Source organism: Hemicordylus capensis, chromosome 1 (assembly GCF_027244095.1).
Source record: "Hemicordylus capensis ecotype Gifberg chromosome 1, rHemCap1.1.pri, whole genome shotgun sequence".
Classification (NCBI taxonomy): Eukaryota; Metazoa; Chordata; class Lepidosauria; order Squamata; family Cordylidae; genus Hemicordylus; species Hemicordylus capensis.
In genome coordinates, this window is record NC_069657.1 from 53,402,750 (window position 1) to 53,415,509 (window position 12,760).

At 45.6% G+C, this 12,760-nt stretch overlaps 1 protein-coding gene across 1 annotated transcript; it reads left to right on the forward strand.

Annotated features, from left to right (window-relative positions):
- Nucleotides 1-3,019: 3,019 nt before the first annotated feature.
- NKX2-8 (NK2 homeobox 8) lies at nt 3,020-9,718 on the forward strand. Its single transcript, XM_053311132.1, has 3 exons — nt 3,020-3,058; nt 3,766-3,931; nt 8,306-9,718. The coding sequence occupies exons 1-3, from the start codon at nt 3,020-3,022 to the stop codon at nt 8,830-8,832; spliced, it is 732 nt and encodes a 243-aa protein (XP_053167107.1). The 3' UTR covers nt 8,833-9,718.
- Nucleotides 9,719-12,760: the final 3,042 nt, after the last annotated feature.

Here is a 12,760-nt window from a genome sequence, read left to right on the forward strand (position 1 = left end):
GGATGGATCCTTAAAGGGGCTGAGCTCCAGCCACTTCAGGTCGCAAGCTGAGGTTGTTGGCGTGGTTTTAAATGTTTTTCCACTTAGAAAAACTCCCTGCAATTTAAAACAAGCAAACAAAAAAACAAACAAAAAACCCCAAGAAAATTGGAGACCGTTTCTAGCCCAGCCCCTCCTCTTCCTTTCTTTCTAAATTTCGACAACAAGGGAGGTTCTTTGAAGGGCTATATATGTCCCTCCACTCACACGGACTACAGTCTGAAGTGATACAGCAGCCTGCTTTACCACCCCATATTCCCACCTAATTCTTCCGCACATGTAGAGTCGAACTTCAAGCTGTGTAGAACTGTGAGATGCTACACCATTCCACATAGTCCAGCAAATCTCACCTGTTATTATTAGAATTATTATTGTTAGTGTTAGTGCCATTTTTGTAATTTATTTATTTACCCCCCACATTTCCCTTCCATCACAGGGATGCCAAGGCGTCTTAGTTTGAAGCATGTATACATCTAGCTGGAGTGAGTCTGAGTCCAACCTGAAATGGATCATTTGAGACCCAGAGCATGGCCTAAGGGCACATGAGACAACCCCCTTGCTGAAGCAAAGCAGGTCTTGGTGTGGTCAGTGCCTGGAAGTTAGACTCATGAATGCCACCTTTGGGGATGGGGTCATAGCTCAGTGGAAGAGCATTTGCTTTGCAGGCAGAAGGTTCCAGGTTCAATCCCTGGCTTCTCCAGGTAGGGCTCGGAGAGAGATCCCTGCCTGAAACCTTGGAGAAGCTGCTGCCCGTAGGAGTAGACAGTACTGAGCTAGATGAACCAATAAGGCAGCTTCCTATGTTCCTGTGATGAAATGTTTTCAGGCAAGCTGGAATACTGGAATAGAAAGAAATAATTGGTTATACAGAATCCATTCCTGTGTCATGTGCATATATTCAGTTATGGATCCATCTGATCACCAACTGGAATTCATCCAATTATCTTATCCACCCTAGATTTTTTGTTTACACACACGCACACACACTGGGGTAGAGTGCATTAAAATACCAAGTCCCGAATATAACATGGGACTACCGCTATATATCGCATGGGACTACCGCAATTGTCGATTGCAATCTGGTTTCCACCTTAATCCCTTCAACGCAACCAACTACAACCGCTCCTTTGAGATTAACATTGCCAGAAACCAGTTTCTGATTCTTGGCCGTTTGCTTTCTAAGTACTTTGAAAATCCACTTCGGTTGGAGTAAAGGGTTGCGTTAAATGTAGCTGGTGAGGTTGAAACAGAATCTTAACTCCACCGAAACTGGTTTGTTAAGGAATCACTATTTTGCCATCACTTTTCGAATATTTAAGAATGTAGAATTCCGATTAAGGGTCGCGTACTAGATATATCAATATACGTTTGGGACAGAGAGCCACCGTATTTCTTTTCCTATGTAAACCACCTTGGGAACTTCTTGTTGTTGTTGTTGTTGTTGCTGTTGTTGTTGGAAAGCAGTATATAAATATTTGTAACAATATATTTTGTATGTCTGCTAAGGAATGCAATGCCCAATCTTTGTAATCGGTGGCTCTTCTGCCATTCTCCTCCCTGGAGTGAGCACGGCTTTAGATGAAGGTGTATGTACCTTGCAACGACTTCTTACCATTTTACCTGGCAAACAAACTAAGGTTGCAATCAAATAATTCGAAGCCAAAAACCACTTTTTGGTAAAGTCTATGATCTTTAGTACGGGATATCAGTTGAAATCGAGGTCAATTGAACCCACTGGGATTAATATCGACCGCAATACATCAATTTAATCTAGTTGTGACATCGAACAGGATCAAGTCCGAATGAAAGAACGGTAGTTCAGTCCAAATAAATGTCCGCCTCTGCCCACAACCGATTAAAACGGGAAACTAGTTTAAATTCGAATTCATCACAATTAAGTCCGTGATATTAATAAAATGGAGGCACAATCTAAGATAATCTAAGGTATTTAGGACTAAATCAATTTACACCAGGAAGGATTCTAAACTCTCTTAACTGAGTGGTGGGCTCCAATAGAAGACCGGGACAGAGTTGGGTGTTCTTAAACCTCACCCATTTTATGGAGGAACACTTGTGTGTCTGTACGCACCCAATTATGCAGTGTGTCCAGAGGTGTAGTGATAGCCTGTCAGAGAAGGGCAGTGTGTGCATGTCTTCTATACATTCATACAGCTCAGCTGCTGAACTCCACCTCAGTAAGATGTGGGTTCAGATTCTCGCCAGCCTTAAGTGATCTTCTTGGGCCAGCCAATTACTGTCTTTTATAGCAACCTGCCTCAAATGATTGTGTATTTGGGTGGGACTATAGAACACAAGAGCTTTATGTTCAGCCCATGTACAGTGTAGGCATCTGTACGCATGCAGTTATTCACACGTTATGCTGTATGCAGGTACAGCAGCCAGCACACTTCCTATCTTTACCTGCATCTGAGAAGGTCTGCACTCAGGTTCACTTTTAAAATGTAGAATCGTGTCCACAAAAGCATGCACATGTGTACTTAAACGCAGGTACAGCATAGCCAGCTGAGAGCCAGCGTGGTGTAGTGGTTAGAGTGCTGGACTAAGACCGGGGAGACCCGAGTTCAAATCCCCATTCAGCCATGAAACTAGCTGGGTGACTCTGGGCCAGTCACTTTTCTCTCAGCCTAACCTACTTCACAGGGTTGTTGTGAAAGAGAAACTCAAGTATGTAGTACACCGCTCTGGGCTCCTTGGAGGAAGAGATAATAATAACAATAATAACGTCTGAATAGGGTCAGGTTTCTGCAGGCTCAATCTCTGGGAAAGACCCCTGTGTGAAATTCTGGAGATGCGCTGTTAGCAAAATAGTATGGAACTAGATGGACCAATGATCTGACTCAGTGTAAGGCAGCTTCTTACGTCCATCCAAAGGTGAATTCAATGAGACGGAATATGAAGTCCAGGTGGTGCCTCGCCTTAAGTCCAAAGAAGTTGGCTTAACTAGACGGTGCTGATTTCGATGGCGCTACTTTTAGGTAAAGTCTACTCCGGACTGATGGTGAGATAAAGACAGATGATGTCTCCCCCGCTTACCCAAATTAAGGGGAGAGCCGGAAAAAAAGACCACAAATGCTGGCTACTGGTCACTCTGCTCCAAAAGTGGTTCCCAAACATGGAGAATAAAGCAAACAATGAATAAATTCCTGCATTCTCGTGAGAAGGCTTGGGGCGGGGAGGGGGGAATCAAGGCAGCGAGTAAGCCCCGGACAAGCGCTGCGGATGTCTCTGCGAGGATTCACTTTGTGTGCTCAGAGAAGGGCGGAGGGGCTGGCGCGGGTGGCTGTTGGTCCCCACATACCACCCAAGATGTTATTCACGGCGAACAATTACCATTATCTGTCCACTTTGGCCTAATCAGACAGAATCTGTAATACTGAAGGCCGCTTCCTGCTGGCTTTGGGGAGGGGTGGGTGAAAGGAGGGGGGGCAGGAGAGGGGTGGGGGGAGGGTGCCCCTACTCCTATTAGAGCTTTAGCACTTGACTAATTCTGGTACTTAGCATCCCATAGACAGGGACGGTTTGAAAGCGGCCAGTGTTTACGGTGGGGAGGACTGTTGATATAAACAGGGGGCCCCTCGGTAAGCGACACCGAGCGAGGAGGCTGAGATGAGCCTCGGAGCAAGCAAGATGAGCCTCCCTGGCAGCGCCGAGTAGCCGGGCCCCACCTCGAGTCCTTTCCCCCTCTCCCTCCCGCTTCGATTGCAGGTGGTGGGCGCCTCTGCCATGGCCACCGTGGGCAGGATCAGCTTCACCGTACGCAGCCTTTTGGATTTACCCGAAGGCGACGGCGCCAAGGAGCAGGATGCGACCGAGAGCTACGGAGGCTCCCCGTACCGAGAATGGATGGAAACCGATCGCAGCCACTATCTGTGTGAGTGGGGAGCTCCCCAGGCAGGGAAAGGCTTCCCTGGGGTGGAGGGCTTGGGGCAGATCGGAGAAAGGCAGGCGGGCAGGAGGCGGAAAACCGAGGCGAGCACCGTTTTCCAGAGTGATGAGAACAGGCCGGGAGAGAAGGGGAAGGAGGAGGAGGTGGTTCTCCTGTTACCAGGAGACAAGAACAGGTAGAAGCATCGCTGCGATAACCGCTAATTAGCTTAGCACAACTAAGGAAAATGGTGTGTGTGTGTGTGCGTGTGTGAGAGAGAGAGAGAGTGGGAGAGCGAGAGCTACGAGAGATGAAACAGATAATTGATATATTAAATAGAATGAGATGAGATGAGATATGTGATGCACACACATTATGGATATATCTGTATCTGTATCTATGTCGATAGAGATAGAGACAGATAGAGACAGAGACGAAGATATGAAGAACCACAAAGTAAGGTGGGAATATATTCCAGTCTCAAGCTTTCTCTAGTGTAGTGAGATATGTAATATACACATTATGGGTATGGGGCTTTCTTTCTTTCTTTCTTTCTTTCTTTCTTTCTTTCTTTCTTTCTTTCTTTCTTTCTATCTATCTTTCTTTCTATCTATCTGTCTCAAAAGAGATAGATAGATAGATAGATAGATAGATAGATAGATAGATAGATAGATAGATATGAACCATAAAATATAAATATTTTTCTTCTAATCCGAAGCTTTCCCTAGCTCGATTTTTTAAATATCTACAGTCTTTTATTATAGGTTATTTTTGAGTAAGTTGATTTATTGTTAATACTCCAGGCTGATGTAACTTAGATTGATACCTAAGTAATATACATGTATATTTAGCATATGTGCTTTCAGTATAGCACATGTCCTATATTCTTGTTTCCCCCCATACCGCTCCTATTTATGGTTGGTTTGCCTACTTATACTGTTCTAGAAATTCACAGTGGGAACTTAGGCACACTGACCTGGAAGCAAATTTGGGTCTGGATGCTAGTTTATTAAAATATTACTGAGATGATTATTTATTATTATTATTATTATTATTATTATTATTATTATTATTATTATTATTTTAAACAAGAAGTATTTTATATATATATAAAGTTTTGTTTTAAAAGATATTTACCTACCTTATTGTGGTATACCAGTACGGAAATAGACTACATCCAGAGACTTGATAATATTTTAGGGGCATTAGTCAAGAAAGAATGAGAGGAGGCGGCAGAGGTTAACTATAATTGAGGGGATGTGTTCAAAGAACCCGGCCCCCAGCTCCCGAGGGCCCCCCAGTTCCACCCCTCCCTATTTTCTTCATTATCTCGCTCACTCCGAGGGCCGCAGGGGAGAGGGGTGAACCCTTTCTCCTAGCTACGCCCCTGCACAGAGATTATTATTTAAAAAAACAAAAACAAAAACAAAACCCAGCATAATCTGTTTTACAGTTCCAATAATAATTATTATAATTACTATATTATTATAGTGATACATAAATAAATACTCCTTGGGGGAAAATTAGATCTGTTACTGCAGATCTCTCCTCCCTCCGCCCCATTTTATTGCTCGGGGGTCCATGTTCTTCTCTTGTAAAACAGGCTTCAGTCAGTGTACTGCTAGACGATTAAATTATTATATCAGCATATCGTGGCTGTTCACCAGTAACATTATAAGAGCTAGACCACGTTTCCTGCATAATGTCCTTAAAGCAATGCCATCTCTCTCTGACTGTTTTTGTCCTTGTAAACGATAAAAGGCGGGTGTAAATTCAAGCCATTATACATAATCTGTTTTGTAGATCGTGATGACGATATGCAGTCTGTCAATCCATATCCCCAATCTCCAAGCCATATCCTCAAACAGGCCTGCTGTTCACAACGGAGATAAATATCAGTGTTTTGGTCAAAGCCAGACCGTTTGCCTTGAACTCCATGAGATTTTTTAAACCAACTGTATGTAGGGCAGGATCCAGCCAGAGTCAAGCAGAGATTTCTGCACATGTTTAGTCTCTCATTGAAATCAATGGGACAGTGCTTAACTTTGGCAGAAAAATGAGTTGGGTGCAACCGGTCACCCCAACAGTATGCATCAGAGGGCAGCCTCAGCCAGATCCAATGTATATTGACTTGGAAGTAATTCGCACTGAATGTAGTGGGACTCCCAAGTAAGTATGTAGCGGATTCGGCTTTAGTTTTAAGCAGATCCCTAATGTCCAAGGCAACAAGGTGTTTCATATTTTCCTGCCATTAGTTAAATTTCTTGTACCCGGGCTGAAGTTGGTTCTAGATTGGGTTAAGTTCCCGTCCTTATTTAACGAAATCGACTGCAGATTTCTCTCTTATAGTGAGCAGGAAAGGCTTTTTGTCTAGAAGACTCTGCACGCGCCCGATCCTCCTGGTTCCTGTTTACAGGAGCGGAGTAGCAAATGGAGAACTTCTCATGTTCCACAGAAATAACTTGCATCTTAAATCCCCGCCCTGACACAAACCATATACGAAACACAATCAGAATCTCTCTCTCTCTCTCTCTCTCTCTCTCTCTCTCTCTCTCTCTCTCTCTCTCTCTCACACACACACACACACACACACACACACACACACACACACACACGATTTGACTCAGTTTACACGTAAGAGTAGACACGTCTTACTGGTGTCTTAAAATAAAGATCCAGCAGACCACAAGCCCAAGACGCTTTTCAGGAAAGCAGTACGCCTCGGGGATGCTCTGGTGGAGATATCTGGAGGGCAGTGGCGCCTAGACCTGCAGCCACAGGTCTCCTTGTTTCCCTGGATGCTGATGATGTCCTTCCAGCTCCTTGTCACTCATCGGCCCGTTGTATGCAGAGCTGATTCCTTCGCAGCTCAACTAGCACTGAATGCCGAGAGATTCTTGTGACTAATATGGTCCTTGGATATTAATGTATCCCTCAGAAATATCACTACTACACTACTGTGTTCCATATTTAGACTCGCAAAGCAGGTAATCAGAACCCTCCGCTCCCATTCCCACTCACTCTTTTGCAACTGACATCACCTTGAATGTTCCCGTCCTTACTCCACCAGGTGGAACTCCCTGGGAAACATGGTGCGCATGTGACTTCTGGGAAATCTCCCAACTCCGCTAATCTCTTGGAATTCGAGGCGCAGGGAGGAAAGGAAGGGAAGTCTAAGATGATGGTTGCATCAATATCGATCTTGCCTTTCTTGAAACTTCCTGCAATACAAATCGCCAATTACGTTCATTATATATAAGAATCATATATAATTCATTATATATAAGAATATATAAAATCTTCAAATCTCAATTAGGAAATTAATGTTTGATCTGCAATCTGTTTTGAGCTGCAATCCAGAGCACAGGTTGGTCTGTTCAACTCCCGTTGATTTCAATGAGATTTGAACAGCCTGGCTTTGTGCTAGGGCAGCCTCGATGGCTGCACAATGGAAGTGGGTGGAGACCACATGAGCGACGTATCCGGCGTTCTGGATCAGTCTCCATTCATTTCAAAAGTACTTGATTCAGAGGATTTCTTGCTGGGTTGTGTCTCAGGAGACCAGTTCAACTAGTCCTGTTTTAGCTTGATCAGTCTCCAGGTCTCTGGGTGGGCAACAAAATGAAGCTGCACTTAAAATAACTAGCGTTAAATATCAATGAAGAAGATTAAAAAATTAGGATAAGCCCAGCCCCTTCCAGAACTGCGACTCTGGCCCCAAGAGCCACCCCCCAAAATAAAATAAAATAAAATAAAATAAAATAAAATAAAATAAAATAATAATAATAATAATAATAATAAAGTGTATACCATGTGTCCCAAGGATCACGAGAGGAAATTGATATTTCCTCTACAATGTTAATGGACGGACATCTATACCTATCTTACGATGTCGTGTGTGTGTTTAATGTAATTCCTGTAATAACAATTCCTGTAACAATGAATAATAATAACCACGACAATAATCTCTATGTCAGAATCATGCACAGGTTATAGGAACATAAGAAGTTGCCATATACTGAGTCAGACCAGCGTCCATCTCGCTCAGTACACAAACTGGCAGCGACTTCTCCAAGTTTGCAAGCAGAAGTCTCGCTCAGCCTATCTTGGAGATGCTGCCAGGGAGGGAACTTGAAACTTCTGCTCTTCCCAGAGCGGCTCCATTCGCTGAAGGGAATATCTTACAGTGCTCACACATCTAGTCTCCCATTCATATGCAACCAGGCCGGACCCTGCTTAGCTAAGGGGACAAGTCATGCTCGCTCCCACAAGACCAGCTCAGACGTGTATGTAGTCCTCCTCCCCGTTTCTTACTGTTTGGTTTCGCGGGATAACCTCCTGAGCCTCAGCAATCTGACCTTGCGTGGTGTCTCCCCCCAGCTTCCGACGAGAGCGGCCCCGAGAGCAAATCGCGGCGGGCGGCAGCCTCGGCTCAGGCGGTCGAGGAGGAAGAGGAGGAGGAGGAGAAGAAGAAGAAGCGGCGGGTGCTCTTCTCCAAGGCGCAGACGCTGGCGCTGGAGAGGCGCTTCCGGCAGCAGCGCTACCTGTCGGCGCCCGAGAGGGAGCAGTTGGCCCACTTGCTGCACCTGACGCCCACCCAAGTGAAGATCTGGTTCCAGAACCACCGCTACAAGACCAAGCGGGCCAAGGGGGGCGGCGAGCGAGCCGGAGGCGAAGGAGCGGCACCGCTGCTGCGCCGCGTGGTGGTCCCAGTGCTGGTGCGGGACGGGAAGGTGTGCCACAGCTGCAGCGGAGCTCCCGCCGCGGCGCAGGACTACGGCGGCGCCCAGACGACTCTAAACCTGCAGGGCTATCCGGCCTTTCCGCAGCAGGCCGCCTCCCTCGGCCTCTTCCCCGCCTATCAGCACCTAGCACCGCCGGCCCTGGTCTCTTGGAACTGGGGTTGAGGGAGTGAGACACGCGCGGAAAAAATCGACTGGCTGCCTGCCCGGGGACTCGAACCCACGGCCAGCCTTCCCTCGGCGCAAGGACCGCCAGGGATGCTACTTCCGACTCCATCCCGCAAGACATTGGCTTGATTAGGACTACTCTAGAGCAAACGATTCGTGGATCGCATCGCAGCCCTTTGTTGCCTTTCCCCGGCACCTTGTTTCCAAGTGACCTTTCTGATTATCTTTAGGTGGAAGCGAAACCAGCCCCCTTTGACGCTCAAGTAAGTGTGCTTAGCGAGGCTCAGAACTTACGCACTCTGACCTGGGAGTAAGCGTCATTGAAATAAGAGGGAAACTTCCGAGTAAACGTACAGGTTGGACTGAAAACACGGACTAATGATCACTAAAGCCGGATTGGTGTCCGTTGAACATGCATACACATGTACTCAGATTCTGGATGGGAAAACTGTGAGGCTTTTCTAACTTTCGTGCACGTCTGTGGGTGAAATGAAGGTAGTCGTCCGCATAAACTATTGTGAGTAGGAAATCTAGGGCTAGTCGTTGGATCCGGATAATGAACTCGGCGTATAAGCGTGGCAAAAGGTATGGTTAGGAGCCGAAAGTTGATTGGAAATACATATCCAATTGGATTCAGTGCGATTTACATGTAATTGTGATGAGAATCGGAGTGTCCGGAATAGTTTGCTAATGCGGAAGGAGAAGATTCTGGGTTACTCAGCTGCCCTAGCTCAGTTATTGGCCTTTTGTTTTAGAAAATGGGTCGAAAACGTAGGTTTCCTTTTTCTTTTCTCTTTCAACGGCCGAGTTTCCTTCGAAACAAAACTGATAGAGTCGTTTGTATCGGAGATAGTTTATTTTCAGATAGAAAAGTCTTACCACGATGAATAAACCGGATTGTTGGCAAAGAAAACCATCCATAGAATCAGTGTCTTTTTTGCAAAAGAGGCAGAAATTTGTGGCCTGGTGCGTATGATTGTGATGGAAGATTTCTCTTCTCAAAAGTCTCAGATCAATTCCATTTAAAACAAACAACAAACAAAACAAAAAAACCTCCGCCACCCTCAAATACATGTTTAAACCGCCTGGAACTGGACCGTCCAGTTGCCTGCAAGAGGACGATGCTTAGATATAAATTCCCCAGCCGCTGTCTGGCCAGGATTTCGTTTCTGACGCAAGAGTCTGGGGTCGGGATCCCGAGCCCAAATCTTTGGATAGCTGGTAAACCTACTTTCAAGATAAATGGCTTTACAAGCGGCAATGAAGTTTCTTTAGTTCTCCTTGATCCTCCACCCCAGTTATCCAGAGCTTTAGGATTTAACTTAAGCTGATTTCAGTAGTGAAGCTCGAGGAGTTTCACGGTCTTTAAACAACCAGAGAGGGCGAAATCATATGTGTCATGCAAATCTGAAAACACGGGAGGGCGGTTTTCACTAGGCAAGCGGCAGGGGGAGGATTACTTAATCCTTCCCCCTCCCCCTCGCCAGCTCTATCTCTGTCACTGCTCGTAGCCGCCTCTCTCCCCATGCGGTTCCAGCTGCCTCTTTGCAAAGGTGAACATCAGCCGGGAACCCTGCGGAGAGGAGGTCAAAGCAGCTGTGAGAAGCAGCTGCAGTGGAGAAGGACTGGCAGTGGAAGGGTTAAGCATCTCTCTCTTCGGCATTTGCCTGCTGAATCCTGTCTCCTCCAGAGCTAACCTCACCCTCGCCCACCCCAGATCCACTTGCTATTTGCGATCTGTTGCTCTTTCAAGTAAACTAATTGATTAGGGAAGGGAACTTTCCCCCCTCAGAGCCAAGGTTACTTTAAATAGGATTGCTATGTTCGGGTTGGTGTATGAATGTGTACAGAGCAGACTCCTGCTCAAGACAGAACGTCAACCCTTCCTCCCTCCTTCCTTCTGGCCGATACCAGTTTCTACCAGTTTCTACAGCCGTTGACTGCAACAATATTGTTGCTTATTAAACCATGTCAAGAAATTAATTAATTAATTAATTAATATGTGTGTATGGTTTAATAAGCAATAATATTGTTGCAGTCAACTGTTGTAGCAGCTGTTATCAGTCGGAATGAACTCTGGAAACAAAACGGAAAAAATGCGCAGATGCGATCACGCTAGTACAATACCTTTTCACAGTCCTATTAATTTCATTGGGAGATATAAGGGCGTTCTCCCAGACCTCTATTTGAAATTCATGGGACTTAGAAGTGCACGATTGGCTGGATCATGTCCCAGCCCAAACCTATTAGTATTTTGGATTGTAGATCCAAAAGACCTGATGTTGGATTCTCGGAATCCGCAAGAGGAGTTCTGAACCTCCGCACACTGAAAATAATCTTTTCTCTGTTTGATCGTGTTTCATGACCAGATCGCCTTGAGAATAAATTTAAACGATTTGATTTCGACGGCATTTACTTCCAGATCCCTTATTCCACAGCAAATGCTGCTTATATACATCCATAGAGACTCTGTGATAAAAACATTAAAAATGCATCTTTTCCGAAGTGTATGTGTGTGTATTTGTGTGTGTGTGTGTATAGATATATTTGCAGCTTCACTGCACCTTTTATCTTAATAACTGCCCCTGCCCGCCACTATCGCCCTCGAGTTTTTTACTTGTTTGATCTGAGTGTTTGAGGGCGTAGGAAGAGGCAGCACCGAAGACAAATATTTTGTAAACATCTCTGGTGGTAGGAGAGCTAATTTCGGAGAGAACAAATCCGTTCTAGTTTGCTTTCATGTTACTGTGTGGTTACCCTTTCCTATTTCTTTTTAAAAAGTTGTTCGATTACTTCAGACTAATAAATAATAATCATGTAAAGAAAATTAGTTTAAAATGACAGTTGCTATTGGTAGGAGAGCGTGTAGGCGGCATATCAAGTGTTTTCCAGCAGATTTATTCCCAGTATTCCCGTATAACTCTGAATCTGGTCAGTCCCGAGGACGTCAGCACGACTAAACTGAAGGTGTACACCCATTTTATGAGGTTAAATGAAACAAAATTCAGCTTTGTAGATCTCGTTGAAAGACAGGATCTGACATTCTTTTAAAAGCCAAACTCTTTTTTTAAAGGTAAGGTTGATTCTATACGCTCAGATCTTATACAGGTCACCAAACCAGATTTAAGATGGATGCAGAATAATCTACTATTCATTTCATTAAGAAGCAGCGTAATCCGAATTCGTTAAGCGATCTGATTTTGTGCTGGATGGAACTGAATCCCAATACAGGCACATGGGAGGGATTGTAGAAAGGCCTGTATATAGTAGATAGTGGATTGTCCCTCGTCGCTTGCTGTACGGCGCCGACCGCGCTCACAATAGGGGCTCTGCCGCTTCTCTGGGGCTATGTGTATTTCTGCGTCCAATAGGAAGGTGTCTTCTTTAAAGGTAGTGGAGAGGCATCGAGCCACTTGTTCAGGCGGGGGCGATTTGTAGGCCAAGCGAAGAAGAAGGAGGGGCCACTGCTTCCAGTGGCCCCGCCATTGGCTCCCAGTTTGAAAGAAAGGCGACGGCCCAGTCAAGTTTGGTTTTTTGGAGCCCATCCTGTTGGGAAGTGAGGCCACACTTCCCAATAGGATGGGCGCCCAAAAACCCAACTCGACTGGGCTATGTCGCCTTTCTTCCAAACGGGGATCTTGAAAGTAGCGGACCGGCCCATCTCTTGCCTGGGAGCAAGACCCATCCTTCCTCCGGGGCTTGGCGTGTTGCTTGGGTTTTTTTGCTTGCGCCGTTAGCTACGGTGGGACTGGCGGGGCCCATTGTTTGGAAGGGCCGGGCCATTGTGTCGTTGTGCCCCACTCTGTGGGTGGTGAAGAAGTCGCCTGAGTAGGGGGCAGAAGGATCTTTGGGTCCGGCCTCTTGTTTCCGGGGGGTGGTGGACACAGTCCCGTTGTCACCTGTTTTTTTGTCTCAGCTGCAGGCC

Excerpts from the sequence above, each read along its gene's own strand:
- NKX2-8 (XM_053311132.1), top strand. The coding sequence starts at position 3,020 with ATGGCGCTACTTTTAGGTAAAGTCTACTCCGGACTGATG. Across the intron at positions 3,059-3,765 it reads AAGTCTACTCCGGACTGATG|GTGGTGGGCGCCTCTGCCAT; the intron begins GTGAGATAAAGA and ends CTTCGATTGCAG. Across the intron at positions 3,932-8,305 it reads CGATCGCAGCCACTATCTGT|CTTCCGACGAGAGCGGCCCC; the intron begins GTGAGTGGGGAG and ends GTCTCCCCCCAG.